General features: G+C 40.9%; 1 protein-coding gene across 1 annotated transcript in view; it reads left to right on the top strand.

Annotated features, from left to right (window-relative positions):
- FBLN1 (fibulin 1) overlaps positions 1 to 11,894 on the top strand; it is a 102,767-nt gene extending 90,873 nt beyond the window's left edge. The window contains exon 17 of the mRNA XM_039515983.1: positions 10,714 to 11,894. Within this exon, the coding sequence (XP_039371917.1) occupies positions 10,714 to 10,853 (140 nt within the window). The 3' untranslated portion in view covers positions 10,854 to 11,894. The remainder of the gene's footprint in view (positions 1 to 10,713) is intronic.
- Positions 11,895 to 14,857: the final 2,963 nt, after the last annotated feature.

The raw sequence follows: 14,857 nt of genomic DNA, 5'->3' as shown, positions 1-14,857 counted from the left end.
GGGCTCTAGAGGTGATCCCGGCAATTACAGACTGGTAAGTCTAATCATGTCTTACTAATCTATTAGAGTTCTTTGAAGGGGTCAACAAACATGTGGACAAGGGGAATCCAGTGGAAACAGTGTACTTAGATTTCCAGAAAGCCTTTGACAAGGTCCCTCACGAAAGGCTCTTACGTAAATTAAGTTGTCATGGAATAAGAGGGAAGATCCTTTCATGGACTGAGAACTGGTTAAAAGACAGGGAACAAAAGGTAGGAATAAATGCTAAATTTTCAGAATGGAGAGGGGTAACTAGTGGTGTTCCCCAAGGGTGAGTCCTAGGACCAATCCTATTTGACTTATTCATAAATGATCTGGAGAAAGGGGTAAACAGTGAGGTAGCAAAGTTTGCAGATGATACTAAACTGCTCAAGATAGTTAAGACCAAAGCAGACTGTGAAGAACTTCATAAAGATCTAACAAAACTAAGTGATTGGGCAACAAAATGGCAAATGAAATTTAATGTGGATAAATGTAAAGTAATGCACATTGGGAAAAATAACCCCAAGTATACATACAATATGATGGGGGCTAATTTAGCTACAACTAATCAGGAAAAAGATCTTGGAGTCATCGTGGATAGGGACAGTGTGCAGTGGCAGTCAAAAAAGCAAACAGGATATTAGGAATCATTAAAAAAGGGATAGAGAATAAGATGGTGAATATCTTATTGGCCTTACATAAATCTGTGGTATGCCCACATCTCAAATACTGCATGCAGATGTGGTCGCCTCATCTCAAAAAAAAATCTACTGGCATTAGAAGAAGTTCAGAAAAGGGCAACTAAAGTGATTAGGGGTTTGGAACGGGTCCCATATAAGAAGAGATTAAAGAAGATAGGTCTTGTCAGCTTGGAAAAGAGGAGACTAAGGCGTGATATGATAGAGGTATATAAAATCATGAGTGATGTGGAGAAAGTGAATAAGGAAAAGTTATTTACTTGTTCCCATAATATAAGAACTAGGGGGCCACCAAATAAAATTAATGGGCAGCAGGTTTAAAACAAATAAAAGGAAGTTCTTCACACAGTGCACAACCTGTGGAATTCCTTGCCTACGAAGGTTGTGAAGGCTAGGACTATAACAGGGTTTAAAAGAGAACTAGACAAATTCATGGATGTTAAATCCATTAATGGCTATTAGCCAGGATGGGTAAGGAATGGTGTCCCTAGCCTCTGTTTGTCAGAGGGTGGAGATGGATGGCAGGAGAGAGATCACTTGATCATTACCTGTTAGGTTCACTCCCTCTGGGGCACCTGGCATTGGCCACTGTTGGTAGACAGGCTACTGGGCTGGATAGACCTTTGGTCTGACCCAGTACAGCTGTTCTTATGTTCTTATTACTTAAGGTTTTTCCATCATTCAAAGGCTAAATGATCCTTTTAATTTTTCCTCACCATTTTAATGGAATTTAGCTACATTGCCCTTGAATTATTTGTGACAATAATGATAAGGCTCCTGTCATGCCCCGCTATACTGCCCTATCCACCTGTCCCTGTCCCCTGATGGCCCCCAGACCCTCCACTCCGACTGCCCCCCACCGCCCCATCCAACCTCTCCTCTCATTCCTGACTGCCCCCGCAGGACTCCTGCCCCATCCAACCACCCGTCTCCCTGACTGCCCCCAGAACCTCTGCCCTTGACTGTCCCCTGCTGCCCCATCCAACCCTCCCCTCTCCTTCCTGACTGCCCCCCCAGGACCCTGGTGCCCATTCAACCCCCACTGTTCCCCACCCTCTGAACGCCCGACCCCTATCCACACCCCCACCCCCTGACCTCCACCTGAACTCCCCTGCCCTCTATCCAACCCCCGCTCCTCCCTGCCTGGAGCACCGGTGGCTGGTGGTGCTACAGCCGCGTCGCCCAGAGCACCAGGATAGGCAGCCACGCCGCCCGGCTAGAGCCAGCCACACCACCGCGCAGCACAGAGCACCGGGTCAGGCCGCGTCTCTGCGGCTGCGCTGCCCGGCAAAAGCTCACAGAGCCCAGAGCATTGTGCCGGCAGCGCAATGAACTGAGGCTGCGGAGAAGAGAGAACAGCAGGGGAGAGGCCGGGGGCTAGTCTCTCAGGCCAGGAGTGCAGGGGCTGTGCAGGAGGGTCCCGTGGGCCGGATGTGGCCCACGGGCCATAGTTTGCCCACCTCTGCATTAATAGCATTAATCCTTGAACTGCCACATGTGACAAACATAAATATGGTTAAATGACTCCAACAACTCACTAATCAAAATTCAAAACACTGAAATAGATTCCCATTTACTTTATAGTATAATACCCTTACAGCATTGTGAATTAGGCCTTCGTTCTTGTTTAATGGTATATTTTGAATATTTCACTGGATGTAACAGGTTTAGAGGATTAGGTACATAGCTGAATATATTAACATGGATTGTATGCTAATGTAGAATTTGTTCACAGAAATATAACTGGGCCATAAATATCTGCAATCGTTAGGTACACTTTTGAAGTACTGGCCAAGATTTTCAAAACTGGGAGCCTAAAGTTAGACTCTAAAATCCTTATTTTGGTGCATTTAAAAGTGCCCTAATTTTCAAAAGTGTGGAGCACCCAAATCAGGCAACTTATTTAGAAGCATAAATAAGGATTTAGGAGCCAACTTAAGGCATTTAGGATATAATTTTCAAAAGTGCCTAAGTCCCATTTTAAAAAGTGACTTAATTACTTAGAAGCCTAAATCTAATTGAAAATCTATGAAACTTAGACTCTTAAATCAGTTAGGCCCTTCTGAAAATGTTACTTCTAGTTTTGAAAATTTTGGCCACTGTGTCTATAAAAGTATACAGAAATAGATGTGGCAGAGAAGGGGAGAGTACTTAAGTAAATATACTTAAAAATAAAAGTTGTCAAAAATATAGAATTAAGGCAGAGCTGACAGTGGTGCCTCTATTTAAAGTTGCCCAACACTTACTATTATAAACCCATGTTTTCAGTTGCTCATGATTTTGCCAGACTTAAACCATTCAAGCTGAAATTCCCCATGCTTCTTTCTGTTTTAGGATGAATTTTTATTTTTTGGTAACGTTTCAGCACAAATCAGTCAGCTGTTTCTGATATTGCATTTAGGAGAAAAGAAATGGTTTTGAAATTATTAAAAAATTCAATTCTTGCTCTTAAAGCTCGATGCTTTTCAAGGTGATAATTACGGTGTCAGGTAGGTGCCAAGCTCCCCACTGCAGTGTAAACGTACCCTGGGGGCTAGGCAGCTGGACATTGTGGCTCAGGCTGGAGCTCAGAATCTCAAGTCTAGGGGCCCAGGTGGGCTTGAAAGTCCAAGCCACAAGTTCCACACTGCTATTTTTAGTGCGCTGGCTTGAGCCCGGCTAGTGCAAGCCTGTCTACCCGGGTTGGGAGGCTGGCTCTCAGCTGCTGTGTAGATATACCCCTAGCCTCCCATGCTCTGGGGCAGCCTGCCAGATGGGATATCTCAAATTCAGGTCCTGCAGAGTATGTCTACACTGTGACAAAATACCTGCCACACAGCAATGGCTGGCCCTGGTCAGCTGACCCAGGTTCATGGGGCTTGGACTCTGGGGCTACAAAATTGCAGTGTAGACCTTCAGGCTTGGGCTGGAGTCTGGGTTTTGAAACCCCATGAGCGGGGAGGGGCCAAAACATCCACACTGCAATTTTATAGCCCTGCAGCGCAAGCCTGTGTCAGATGACCTGGGCTCTGAGACTTATTCCCCTAGGGTCCTTGGCACTGGGGCAGCCCACCAGGCAGTCTGCTTTGAAATACACAGTTCCAGGGTTCCTGGCTCCTCAGGAACCAACTAATAGGAAACCCAAGCTGTCCAGTTTCCCACCTGGCAGGCTGCAAGGGCTCTAGCCATCTCGGGGAGCCTCAGAAACATTTGAAAAGGTCAAAAGGAAATGTCTTGATTTCTTTTTTTCTAAATAAAATTTTGGAATTCCCATCCCAGGGGACATTTTGTAATTTCATTTTTTGTTCTATTTCAGAGCAGCGTTTTTGGTGGTTTTATTGTTTGTTTGTTTATTTATTTTTTGAGGGGATGGGAAGGGGAGAGGGAAGTTACACTTTGGGATTTCCTGCAGAAAAGGAATTCTAGTTTCCAGCCAACTTTTCGGGCTGCATTTCAGCAGTATAGGATCTGTTTCTAGTACAGGTGTAGGCAACCTATGGCACCTGTACTGAATGTGGCACATGAGCTGATTTTCAGTGGCACTCACACTGCCCGGGTCCTGGCCACCGGTCCAAGGGGCTCTGCATTTTAATTGAATTTTAAATGAAGCTTCTTAAACATTTTTAAAACCTTATTTACTTTACATACAACAACAATAGTTTAGTTATATATTATAAACTTATAGAAAGAGACCTTCTAAAAACGTTAAAATGTATTACTGGCACGCGAAACCTTAAAGTAGAGTGAATAAATGAAGACTCGGCACAGCACTTCTGAAAGGTTGCCGACCCCTGTTTTAGTGTATGTGTAGTTTGTAAAGTGCTTGGAAATATTTGTAGATGAAAGTTACAGTAATATACAAATGTTAGATACTGAAAAGAACCAACAGAAGTTTGTGGAATGATGATACCAGAAGAATTATGATAACACTCTCTAGCATGGATTTAAAAGTTTAATGCTAGGAAAAGTCATGGCCAAATTACATTTGGGCATGGCTCTTTCAACTACTCCAAGTAAAATGGAATGTCAGCTCAAGACAAGTTTCAGAGTAGCAGCTGTGTTAGTCTGTATCCGCAAAAAGAACAGGAGTACTTGTGGCACCTTAGAGACTAACAAATTTATTTGAGCATAAGCTTTCGTGGACTACAGCCCACTTCATCGGATGCATAGAATGGAACATATGGTAAGGAGAGATATATACACATACAGAGAACATGAAAAGGTGGGAGTTGCCCTACCAACTCTAAGAGGCTAATTAATTAAGATGAGCTATTATCAGCAGGAGAAAAAAAACTTTTGTAGTGATAACCATTTCAGACAGTTTGACAAAAAGGTGTGAGGATACTTAACATGGAGAAATAGATTCAATGTGTTTAATGGCTCAGCCATTCCCAGTCTCTATTCAAGCCTAAATTGATGGTATCTAGTTTGCATATTAATTCAAGTTCAGCAGTTTCTCATTGGAGTCTGTTTTTGAAGCTTTTCTGTTGCAAGATTGCCACCTTTAAGTCTGTTACTGAGTGACCAGAGAGATTGAAGTGTTCTCCTACTGTTTTTTGAATGTTATGATTCCTGATGTCAGATTTGTGTCCATTTATTCTTTTGCTTAGAGACTGTCCAGTTTGGCCAATGTACATGGCAGAGGGGCATTGCTGGCATATATCACATTGTGAGATATTACATGTGCAGGTGAACGAGCCCCTGATGGCGTGGCTGATGTGATTAGGTCCTATGATGATGTCACTTGAATAGATATGTGGACAGAGTTGGCATCGGGCTTTGTTGCACGGATAGGTTCCTGGGTTAGTGTTTTTGTTGTGTGGTCTGTGGTTGCTGGAGAGTATTTGCTTCAGGTTGGGGGGCTGTCTGTAAGCTAGGACAGGTCTGTCTCCCAAGTACAGAGCAACTGTATACAAAAAAATCACACAGGGAACAACTTGTCCTCAATCAGCTGCAAGTGGAGTCACCATTCACGTGTGCTTTGTGACCCTAACATCAGAGGCAAATGGAGCATCACTTGCAGCTAGCTCACATAGCATTCTCATAATTCATAGCATCATGTGAGATCATATACTAATGGGAATCATCAGGGTGCAGCTGTTTCCTTAGAAATATCAGAGATATGCACAGGATACAACCAAGGAAAGTCAGCACTGACTGTAATATTTGAATCTAATCAGCGGTGACTGTAATATTTGAATGTGTGCGCCTCAATTCCGCATGTGGGTGCTAGGATGGCTAATTTTGGTTGGACGTATTCTTGGAGGCTTCATCACATGACATTATCTTTAATTAAAGATTAATCTTTAATTCCTGGGGACTCCAGGACAATCCTGGAGGATTTGCAACCTTACAAGAGTGAGAATGATAATACTCAGAGCTATGCAAATTGACTTGCACTCGAGTAAATTGAGCTAGCTGTTTAACTCTGATTTATATAGCATACTTCTGTATTTCAGGGACGGGGGTGGGGGCTGTAGATCATCCATTGCAATCACCAGAACTACTGTATTACTGGTGTAAGTGAGATCAGAAACTGGCTGCTTTATTCCTGCAATTCTTGACTCTTGTGTATGTTCAAAATTGTAACCTTCCTGTTACTGTAAAGTATGTTTTTGTACTTAATATTAATATTCAACTAAAAATGCTGAAAGGAGCCAGACCACAAAGCTGAACTCTACCTTTGGTCTGCCAAAATGCATAGTGAAACAACATGTTTGTGCAAATGCTGCAGTGACTGATAAATCTGCTTCATTTAAAAGCAGTCATAAGTACTACATGTGGCATATTAGGATGGGCTTCCCGATGAAAGCTTTTGAAACTGTGATTGATACTAATAACCAAATGTGTGTATTAAATATACTGGGCATGATTCTCAAGCACTTTGCCCCTTGTGTAGTCACCTACCCCTGTGCAAAGTGGGTGTAAAGCACTGCAATCATTGTGAAGGCAAGGAGAGAATTCTGGTGGGGGTAGCACTTTGTGCACATAAATGACTGCAGAAAGAGCAAGGCCTTGGAGGATCAGACCCTTCTTAAAAACTGATGACTAATTATGGCACATAATCTGCAATAATTTCTCAAAACAGCTTCCAGGACAACTGTAGCAGATTTACTGGAATCTAGATAACTGAATAGCCTTTGGCCTATAAGGCCACATTACAAGCTTTTCAGCAGCTCTGGTGTATGGTTTTCATCTGTGCTTGTCAGAGGAAAAGGATCAATTGTTCTCTGTATTGCTTGTTATCAAAAGGGAGAAATGGAAATGCTTGATGAGCAAAGGTTACTGATTATTGTACACTAGGTGTTCCTACTGCATGTGTTTGTCCAATGGATCATTTTCCAGTTCATTTCTTTCACACATCATAAAACCCTCCTGTAGGACAGCAGGGAAGCTTATCCAGAAATCAGACTTAGAGAGAGTTCAGCTTCACCTATATATACCACCTGTAAGGAAGCCTGTCCAAGCAGGTCCTCCTACATAGTTGCTGGAGGAGAGGAGATTTGTGTTCTGCTGGCTTTTTAATTTTATTTCTGTTTTGCAATTTATTGCAGGGGCACTCCCTTTTTATTTTGTATACAAGTCTAAATAGATAAAAACAAAAAAAATTGAAAGAATATAGGATATGCCACATTCCACATATTTTTACCACAGCCAGTCTTAACAAAAACATTACACTTCAATTTTCTGTACATAACTATTTCATATGAACAGTATTTACTCTTTGGCCCATGATTAGTCTTGATTTTAAAGCAGCAGCAAAATAACTATACCACAGCTGTCAAATTGTACACTGTGCCTTTGTTCTTTCCCTCTATCAGCTGCTTCTGAAAACAAACTTAAATTTCATCTGTCTTTTAGTAAGCACTTATTTGAATGAATCAGAAGAGACAAGGGTGAAATGTAATGGCATTTGGCTACGATCATACCGCCCTGCACTTTAAGCGGAGGGAGAGGGGGTGAAGAGGGAGGGGAGTTGTCTGGCTGGCCGGGAGAAGAAGGCAATGCTTTCTGGCTTGGAGGAGGAGGTGGGGGGGGGATGTAAAACTGCTGGAAAAGCAGTCAGCGTGGTGGGTGACTCACCACCTAGGAATGGGGGTTTTAAAAGGTCAGCCTGGATTTGGCCCCTCCCCTCATTCACTCAGAACAGGCTGGGCAGCACCCACCATCCCTCCCTATTTAGGTCACAGATATGCCAGGTGATTAGTTGTATCTGCTGTGGGCATTACATTAGCCACCCCACTAAGTGGGGCTGGGAAGGAATTTTTCCTTTACCACCATATTGGCCAAGTGCCGGTTCGCCTTCCTCGCAGCAGGTTCAGGTGGGCTCTGTTCATGCACAGCATGACGGGCAGTAGGCCATATGTTGCAACTCTTTATTTAAGTGTATAGCGGATGTTCAGTGCAGGTACTCCATAAATTAAGGCACAAAAAATCCCAAATGGATTAAAGGCTTGGAAAAGGAATTAAGGAGAGGTGCTTGGTAATTGAGCAAGCTGGGGGCAGTTGGAGACTCCTCTGATTGGTACATTGGGGAGCCAACCCCACCCCCCAGCATTATAGTCCACCCTGACCCCTCCTACAAAGGGGCGTGGTCCCAGCAAAGGAACTGCTGGAGGGACCTGGATGAAAAGGTGGGGAGCTGGTGGAAGCCCCCCTACCTCCAGAATTGCCTGGAATTGGAGGTGCTCAGCAGTTGATCTGCTGGAGGGACATGAACGGAAAGGGGCAGGAGGGGCTGAAAAAAGCACTCACCCCCCATCCCCAGTGAATTGTGGGGGTTTTCACCTGCACTGCACATTTTATCCGCCGGGTTAGTCTCAGACATCTAATAATAAAGTTGCAGCCTGATTAAACCCATATCTAATGTCGCCTGTCATTCTTTCGTCATAGCCAGACAATAGCCATAATGCTCATAAGTTCTGTACCGTAGCATCAACCATCTTAGACATGATTGCATGACTACATAGGTTGCGGTGTGCAATCTGACTTTTAGAGTGAATGGATTAATAAGAAAGGTGAGACTAAAAATATTAAAAGGATTACTAAATAGGAACATCTGCCCTTACCATCTGAACGTTACTAAAGAACAAGAAAGAAATTAAGTGGGTTAAATATTACATGTTATTGATTGGATTCCATAGTGCAAATTCCCATAATTGAGATGGAAGATGATTTCCACAATAATGTCATGTAGTATTATTAAAACACTTCCTACCATACAAGAAGGGGAATTCCAGAGCTATTTCCCCCCTCCCCCCGCCCCTACACAGCCCTTGCCACCACAAGTCAATTTTACAAGGTGCAGGATGCTGGCCAAGAAAACTAAAAAAAAAAAAAAAATTGTAGGGGGAAAGGATGCTTTAAAAGAAGTGTATTCATTAAATATGGCAAGCAAAATGAATGTGGTGAAAAGTTTGCTATTTTACTACATGCTGAAGATATTAGTCAGTATTTAAACAGGACAGAGCTGTAATGTCATCACTGCACTAGAAAAAAGGTGCTGACAGCCTACATAAGCAAACGTTTATCTCCACCATCAGATCTTAAGCCAATGTGTTCTTAGGGAACTGCTGTAAGAATTCTTTTGGAATTCCATAAAGACGTTGTGCTATATGCTTTGAAACATAACTCTTAAGATCTAGAAGGAATACATCTAAAATAATCCACTCAAACTATATATTTCCTACCAAATCAAATGCCACTGTAGCACATCAGCTGTCAGAATCAAGTATTTGAAACGGGGATTCTATACCAAATTCCTGATGTCTATCAGTTAGCTTTGGATTTTTATGTCTTTGACCACTTTAAACTTCCACATACTAATAATACAGTAGCTGCATGATGTGTTTAATATGGAGAATAAAATAGTTCATGGAAGCAAACCCTATGTAATAATGACTTAGGCAAAGGTCCCAATGACTTTAATGGGGCAGGATCAGGGCCTTCCTGCAGCTATTCTGTTTGGCTGCAGGCATCTGACTATGCAGAACAAATTGCAAGATTAGGTCTTAAAAAGTATAACTAATTGCTCCACTATCATTTTATTCAGGGGTTCTCACACTTTTGTACTGGTGATCCCTTTCACACAGCAAGGCTCTGAGTGCAACCCCCCTTATACATTAAACACACTTTTTTATATATTTAACACCATGATAAATGCTGGAGGCAAAGGGGCTTTGGTGTGGAGGCTGACAGCTCGCAACCCCCCATGTAATAACCTCATGACCTCTGAGGGGTCCTGACCCCCAGTTTGAGAACCCCTGATTTTATTTGTTCATCATATGTCCCAGTGCAGATGAGGTAATGTGAAAGTGATGTATTTAAAATGTGATCAGCAGTAACAATACAGATTAGTTTTTTAAATTAAACGACATGTTTCAAATACCACTGGGCCAGATTCTGATAGCCACAGTCCTTACTCACCTTGCATACTTACCTCCCTCCAGTCATGATCCTACTGCTTTCAGTGGGATTGTTTATAATAATTTGGCCCACTATAATTCACAAATTGGTGGTGATTGATGTGTATGTGAGAAGTGCTTATTATCAGGTACTAATTAGTGTTCCTTGTAATCTCTCCTGTCCGAAATAGAGTGGAAAGTTCATTCTTGGTGTTCTGTTATATGTATCCATGTCTGTGTACATTCTCCAGTATAATCTGCATCTTGCTTTACTTAAACAAATCAATGTCTTATCGTCTATTTTTAGAAAAATAGTTTGCATAGATTGGGCAAAATGTGGAAGAAAATATTGGTGACTGAGGAGTATTCAGTGTTTCTTCCATTGTCAGTGTTCTAGTAAATGTACTGAAAATAGGAGCTGGTCAAAATATGAAAGGGGAATAATCATTGCAGATATAGCCCTTTTTTGTATGTTTGCAAACCAGACCAACATTCTGTAAATGTAATTGTTAATCAAAAGTATTCACAAACCCCATATAGTTACAGCTAATCAGAAAACATTTGATTTCACTGTATTAATCTTCATTGCTTATTTTTGTTTTTTGCCACAGGTGTAGTTCGTCAGGTGAAGCCCATTGTTGGACCTTTCCATGCCATTCTGAAACTGGAGATGAACTATGTGGTGAACGGGATTGTCTCTCATCGTAACGTTGTCAACGTGCACATCTTTGTGTCTGAATACTGGTTTTAGTAGAGCTTTAAAAATCTGAAACAAGCAAGCCACTGCAGACTAAATCCTTACCACAAACTATTATGTTATATGCCGGTTTGTAAAACCCAATAGTGTTTTGTTGTTTTAACATTTGTATTATAGTTTAATTAAGACAAGTACCAAGCTATGTTGACTAGATGTAGGATGGAGCAAAATAAATGAACCTGATTTAATTGTGTTTATAAAAAGGTATGGTATAAAAGTGCTCATCTGCTTAGTGAATTTAACTTTTTTTTTTTAAATATTCAGGCAAATCTTAACTTTTGCTCCTTTACCTGATTGCAGCGGTATAAAGGACATGGGAGAAAGAACTAGCCATAGACCATTGTGATCAATATATGGTACCATTGGAGGAAAGTCCAATGAGTCATTTTGCCTCAAATTTTTGGGTGCCCAATTTGAAATATCTGAAAAGGCCTGATTTTCAAAAATGCCAAAATATCCACCCTCTGAAAAGCAGGCCCCTTTAAATTAATTCAAGATGGGCACCCAAAATCAATTGTCACTTTTGAAAAGCTTTGCCTAAAGATTTAAAAAAGCTGTTTGGCCACAATTACAAGAGGAATTCTAAAAGGAAGTAAAGATAGCAAGAGGAACAAGTCTTTGCACATATCAGATAAAACACTCATGTTTTGTACCTCTTATTTGACTATAAAATGAAGCATGTTGGATCCAATTTAACTAAAACCTCTAATTGGAATTAATCTATTACAAGAATTACAGCATATTGCTTACACTCCAAACCAAAATATACTCACCAATACATTGGAATTCTAGATAAACACCTCCAGAAAGTAAAGCACAGTACAATATATATATTTTTAAACTTTGTAAAGAAACTAGTATGTTAAGCTATAGACTTTTCTGAGCACCAGACCGAAGCATATGCAATAATATAATGAAACTTTCTTAAATAAATTAATGTTTAATGTATGTTCTGGGCATCCAAGTAATGAAAATAATGTATCTTTTTATTACAAAACTGAAAATAAACAGCTCCATGTTTGTTTTGGTCTGTAACTGAGAATCCTGAAGAAAAAAGTCTTAGTGGGAAAATACCCATGTATCTTCTTTTTCCTGCTTATCTGAGAAACACACAAACAACCCTACCAGTACACCCACCCATTATTAGACAGGAACACTTGCCTTTTAACTAGCTTATAGGTTCTTTATCCAAACCCCATTGAAGTCAATGCGAGTCCAGTATACCTCAGGCACAAACTGGGAGTTTATAACAAAAACATTCTCTCATATAAGTTTTGACTAAAGAATATTTGATTGGTTGTATTAAATTACACCTTAATTACTGTACATAATTTGGCTTTCAGGATGCCATCATGAAACAGTGATAATCTAAAACATATCCCGTGTTCTCAAAGGCTACCTGGGCAAGCCTCACTGTCTCCTTAAATAGTTCCCATATTTAGATAGAAAGATGTTGGTATGGCAAGAGCAGGTGCCTTTCATCATTCAACAAACTGAAGGAGATTTTTGGATAACCCCAAATCATAAGGAATATCTTGTCTTCAGGGATTGTAACAGGGTGCTGGCTTAAGAGGCACTGAACCAGCCCCTGTTAGCTCAGAACCTGCTAGTATAGCTCCCATCACGGGGAACTGGCTGGAGCTGGCAGAGTGTGGCTCATTAAAGGAGCCTGAGAGCAATCACCTGTGAGCCTGCTGAGAGGAAGGCCTATAAAGCTAGCAGGAAGGAAGTAGGAGGGAGGAACAGGAAAGTGAGGGCCTGTTGTTCCCAGCTGCTGTAAGAGCAAGCTGTTCCCTAAGGGGCTACCTGACTGGTGTTGAATTGTATATAGCTGTATATACACGGTGGTGGGAAAATACTGGGAAATAAAAGGGCACTGGCGTGTGAAAGAGTGGTCTCCAGCGAATTTGTACCACGAGCAATGAAGCGCTCGTCTACAGGGATTATTAGCCATTTTAAATTGTTTTTAACAAAACCCCCCACAAAATGCTTTATTATACTGAATTAATAATGGCTGAGAAAATGGAGATGAAACAGATCCATTAAGTCATCCAATTCTCCTCCTTGCCACTGCAGGAAAAATAAATAGCATCAGTATCAAAAACCAGGAAAACTGGTTCCATCCGATTTTCTAGATTGTAGTTTGATTGCTCATTTCCTCTAAAGTTAGTTGCATCAGAAAGAACTTTGGTACAGTAAAATATAAATTTTAGGCTCAAAGTTATGAACAAACTCATCTACAACCTTCTCCTTTACTCTTATTCCTCCACCCTCACTCCTATCCAGCCCACTTTTTTTGATAAAATATTGAAAATGAGGATGGCAAAAGACATTACTACTATTTCTTGGAAAACTATTTTCTTACAGTGTATCCAAATAATCTGAAAATTGTAACCAGCTTTTTGAATAGCCTGGAAGTCATATGATAGTACTTATCCAGCAGTGATTTTATGTTTCACATCTAATGAAGATAGTGATTGCTCCGTGCCATAGTCACCGTGACATTCCTTAATTTATAGAATGTCAGCAGAGTAAATCAGAAAATGTAATAATGATAGAAAAGGATAGCTATTCATCTAATCCAACCCTGTCACATTCAAATTTACAACCATTGCAAATTGCGTAGTCAGATAAAATAATTTGTAGTATTTATCTGTGAATGATAATAATCAGAGCTAGCCCAGTGGGAAAATATATTCATGAATTTGTTCACAAAATCCACTTCAATTTGGTTCAAAATGTTCTTGAATCCTTTGGTTCATTTTTCTTCCAGACACTGTTTCTGATTGCATGGATGTCAGCCCAGGCACTTTTATTCATGTGCAAATGAGCAAGTTTTTTTGACAACAAGAGTATGCACTACCATTATTCTGTTTATTCCGTTTTTTAAAAATTGTCATCCACTCAGGGAACAGAATCAATAGCACACGATTTAGGAGATAAGTCACACAGTAAATAATGAATAGTCATAATGCTCAATAGCAAGTAATACATAGACCCAGGCTCTCTAAAGAGGCACAATTGTATTCAGCAAAAGGCTTGTAGAGAGAAGTTTTACGTGGGTAAAGGCTTGACTCCCTAATTATAGGGATGGCAAATGCTAGCCTGGTCCCCAGTATGAGAGAGATCTTTTGGTTGTTCTGTCTGTCACAGACTGTCCACTGCCCCTTGAAGCAGTGCTGGCAGACAAGAATCACTGGGACGTAGGTAGATCCCAGCTATTCTCACTGTGCTATAGGAGCTGCTACCAGAAACATAACATAAGAACGGCCATACTGGGTCAGACCAGATCTGCCATCCATCTCCACCCTCTGACAAACAGAGGCTAGGGACACCATTCCTTACCCATCCTGGCTAATAGCCATTAATGGACTTAACCGCCATGAATTTATCCAGTTCTCTTTTAAACCCTGTTGTAGTCCTAGCCTTCACAACCTCCTCAGGCAAGGAGTTCCACAAGTTGACTGTACACTGTGTGAAGAAGAAATTCCTTTTATTTTTTTTAAACCTGCTGCCCATTAATTTCATTTGGTGGCCCCTAGTTCTTGTATTATGGGAATAAGTAAATAACTTTTCCTTATTTACTTTCTCAACACCACTTATGATTTTATATACCTCTATCATATCCCCCCTTAGTGTCCTCTTTTCCAATCTGAAAAGTCCAAGCCTCTTTAATCCGGGTAGTCCTCTACATCGGGAATCAGCTCAGGGCCATTTAAGCTCTGATTAGGGGCTTTCTGTATCACTGGAGAAATGCAGAGTGGCTGGACAACACCAAGAATTGGGCCCAAGATCTGTACTTTGTTCAAAGTGTTTGGTGGATGATAATGAATAAAAAACAACTAGGGAAAATCTTCATAAGTTTGTAGATCACTTGGCTTTTTTAAAAAAAATTCTCCAATTAAAAAAAACCAAACAAACCCAAAAAACTTCCTGAGGGGATTTATAATTTATTAGTAGACAAAGAAGGGGAAATTGCATAGTGAGTGTAATCTTAG

This window comes from Mauremys reevesii, linkage group 1 (genome assembly GCF_016161935.1).
Source record: "Mauremys reevesii isolate NIE-2019 linkage group 1, ASM1616193v1, whole genome shotgun sequence".
Taxonomy (NCBI): Eukaryota; Metazoa; Chordata; order Testudines; family Geoemydidae; genus Mauremys; species Mauremys reevesii.
Note: the sequence above shows the minus strand (reverse complement) of the source record. Positions and strands in the feature narration are given on the sequence as shown.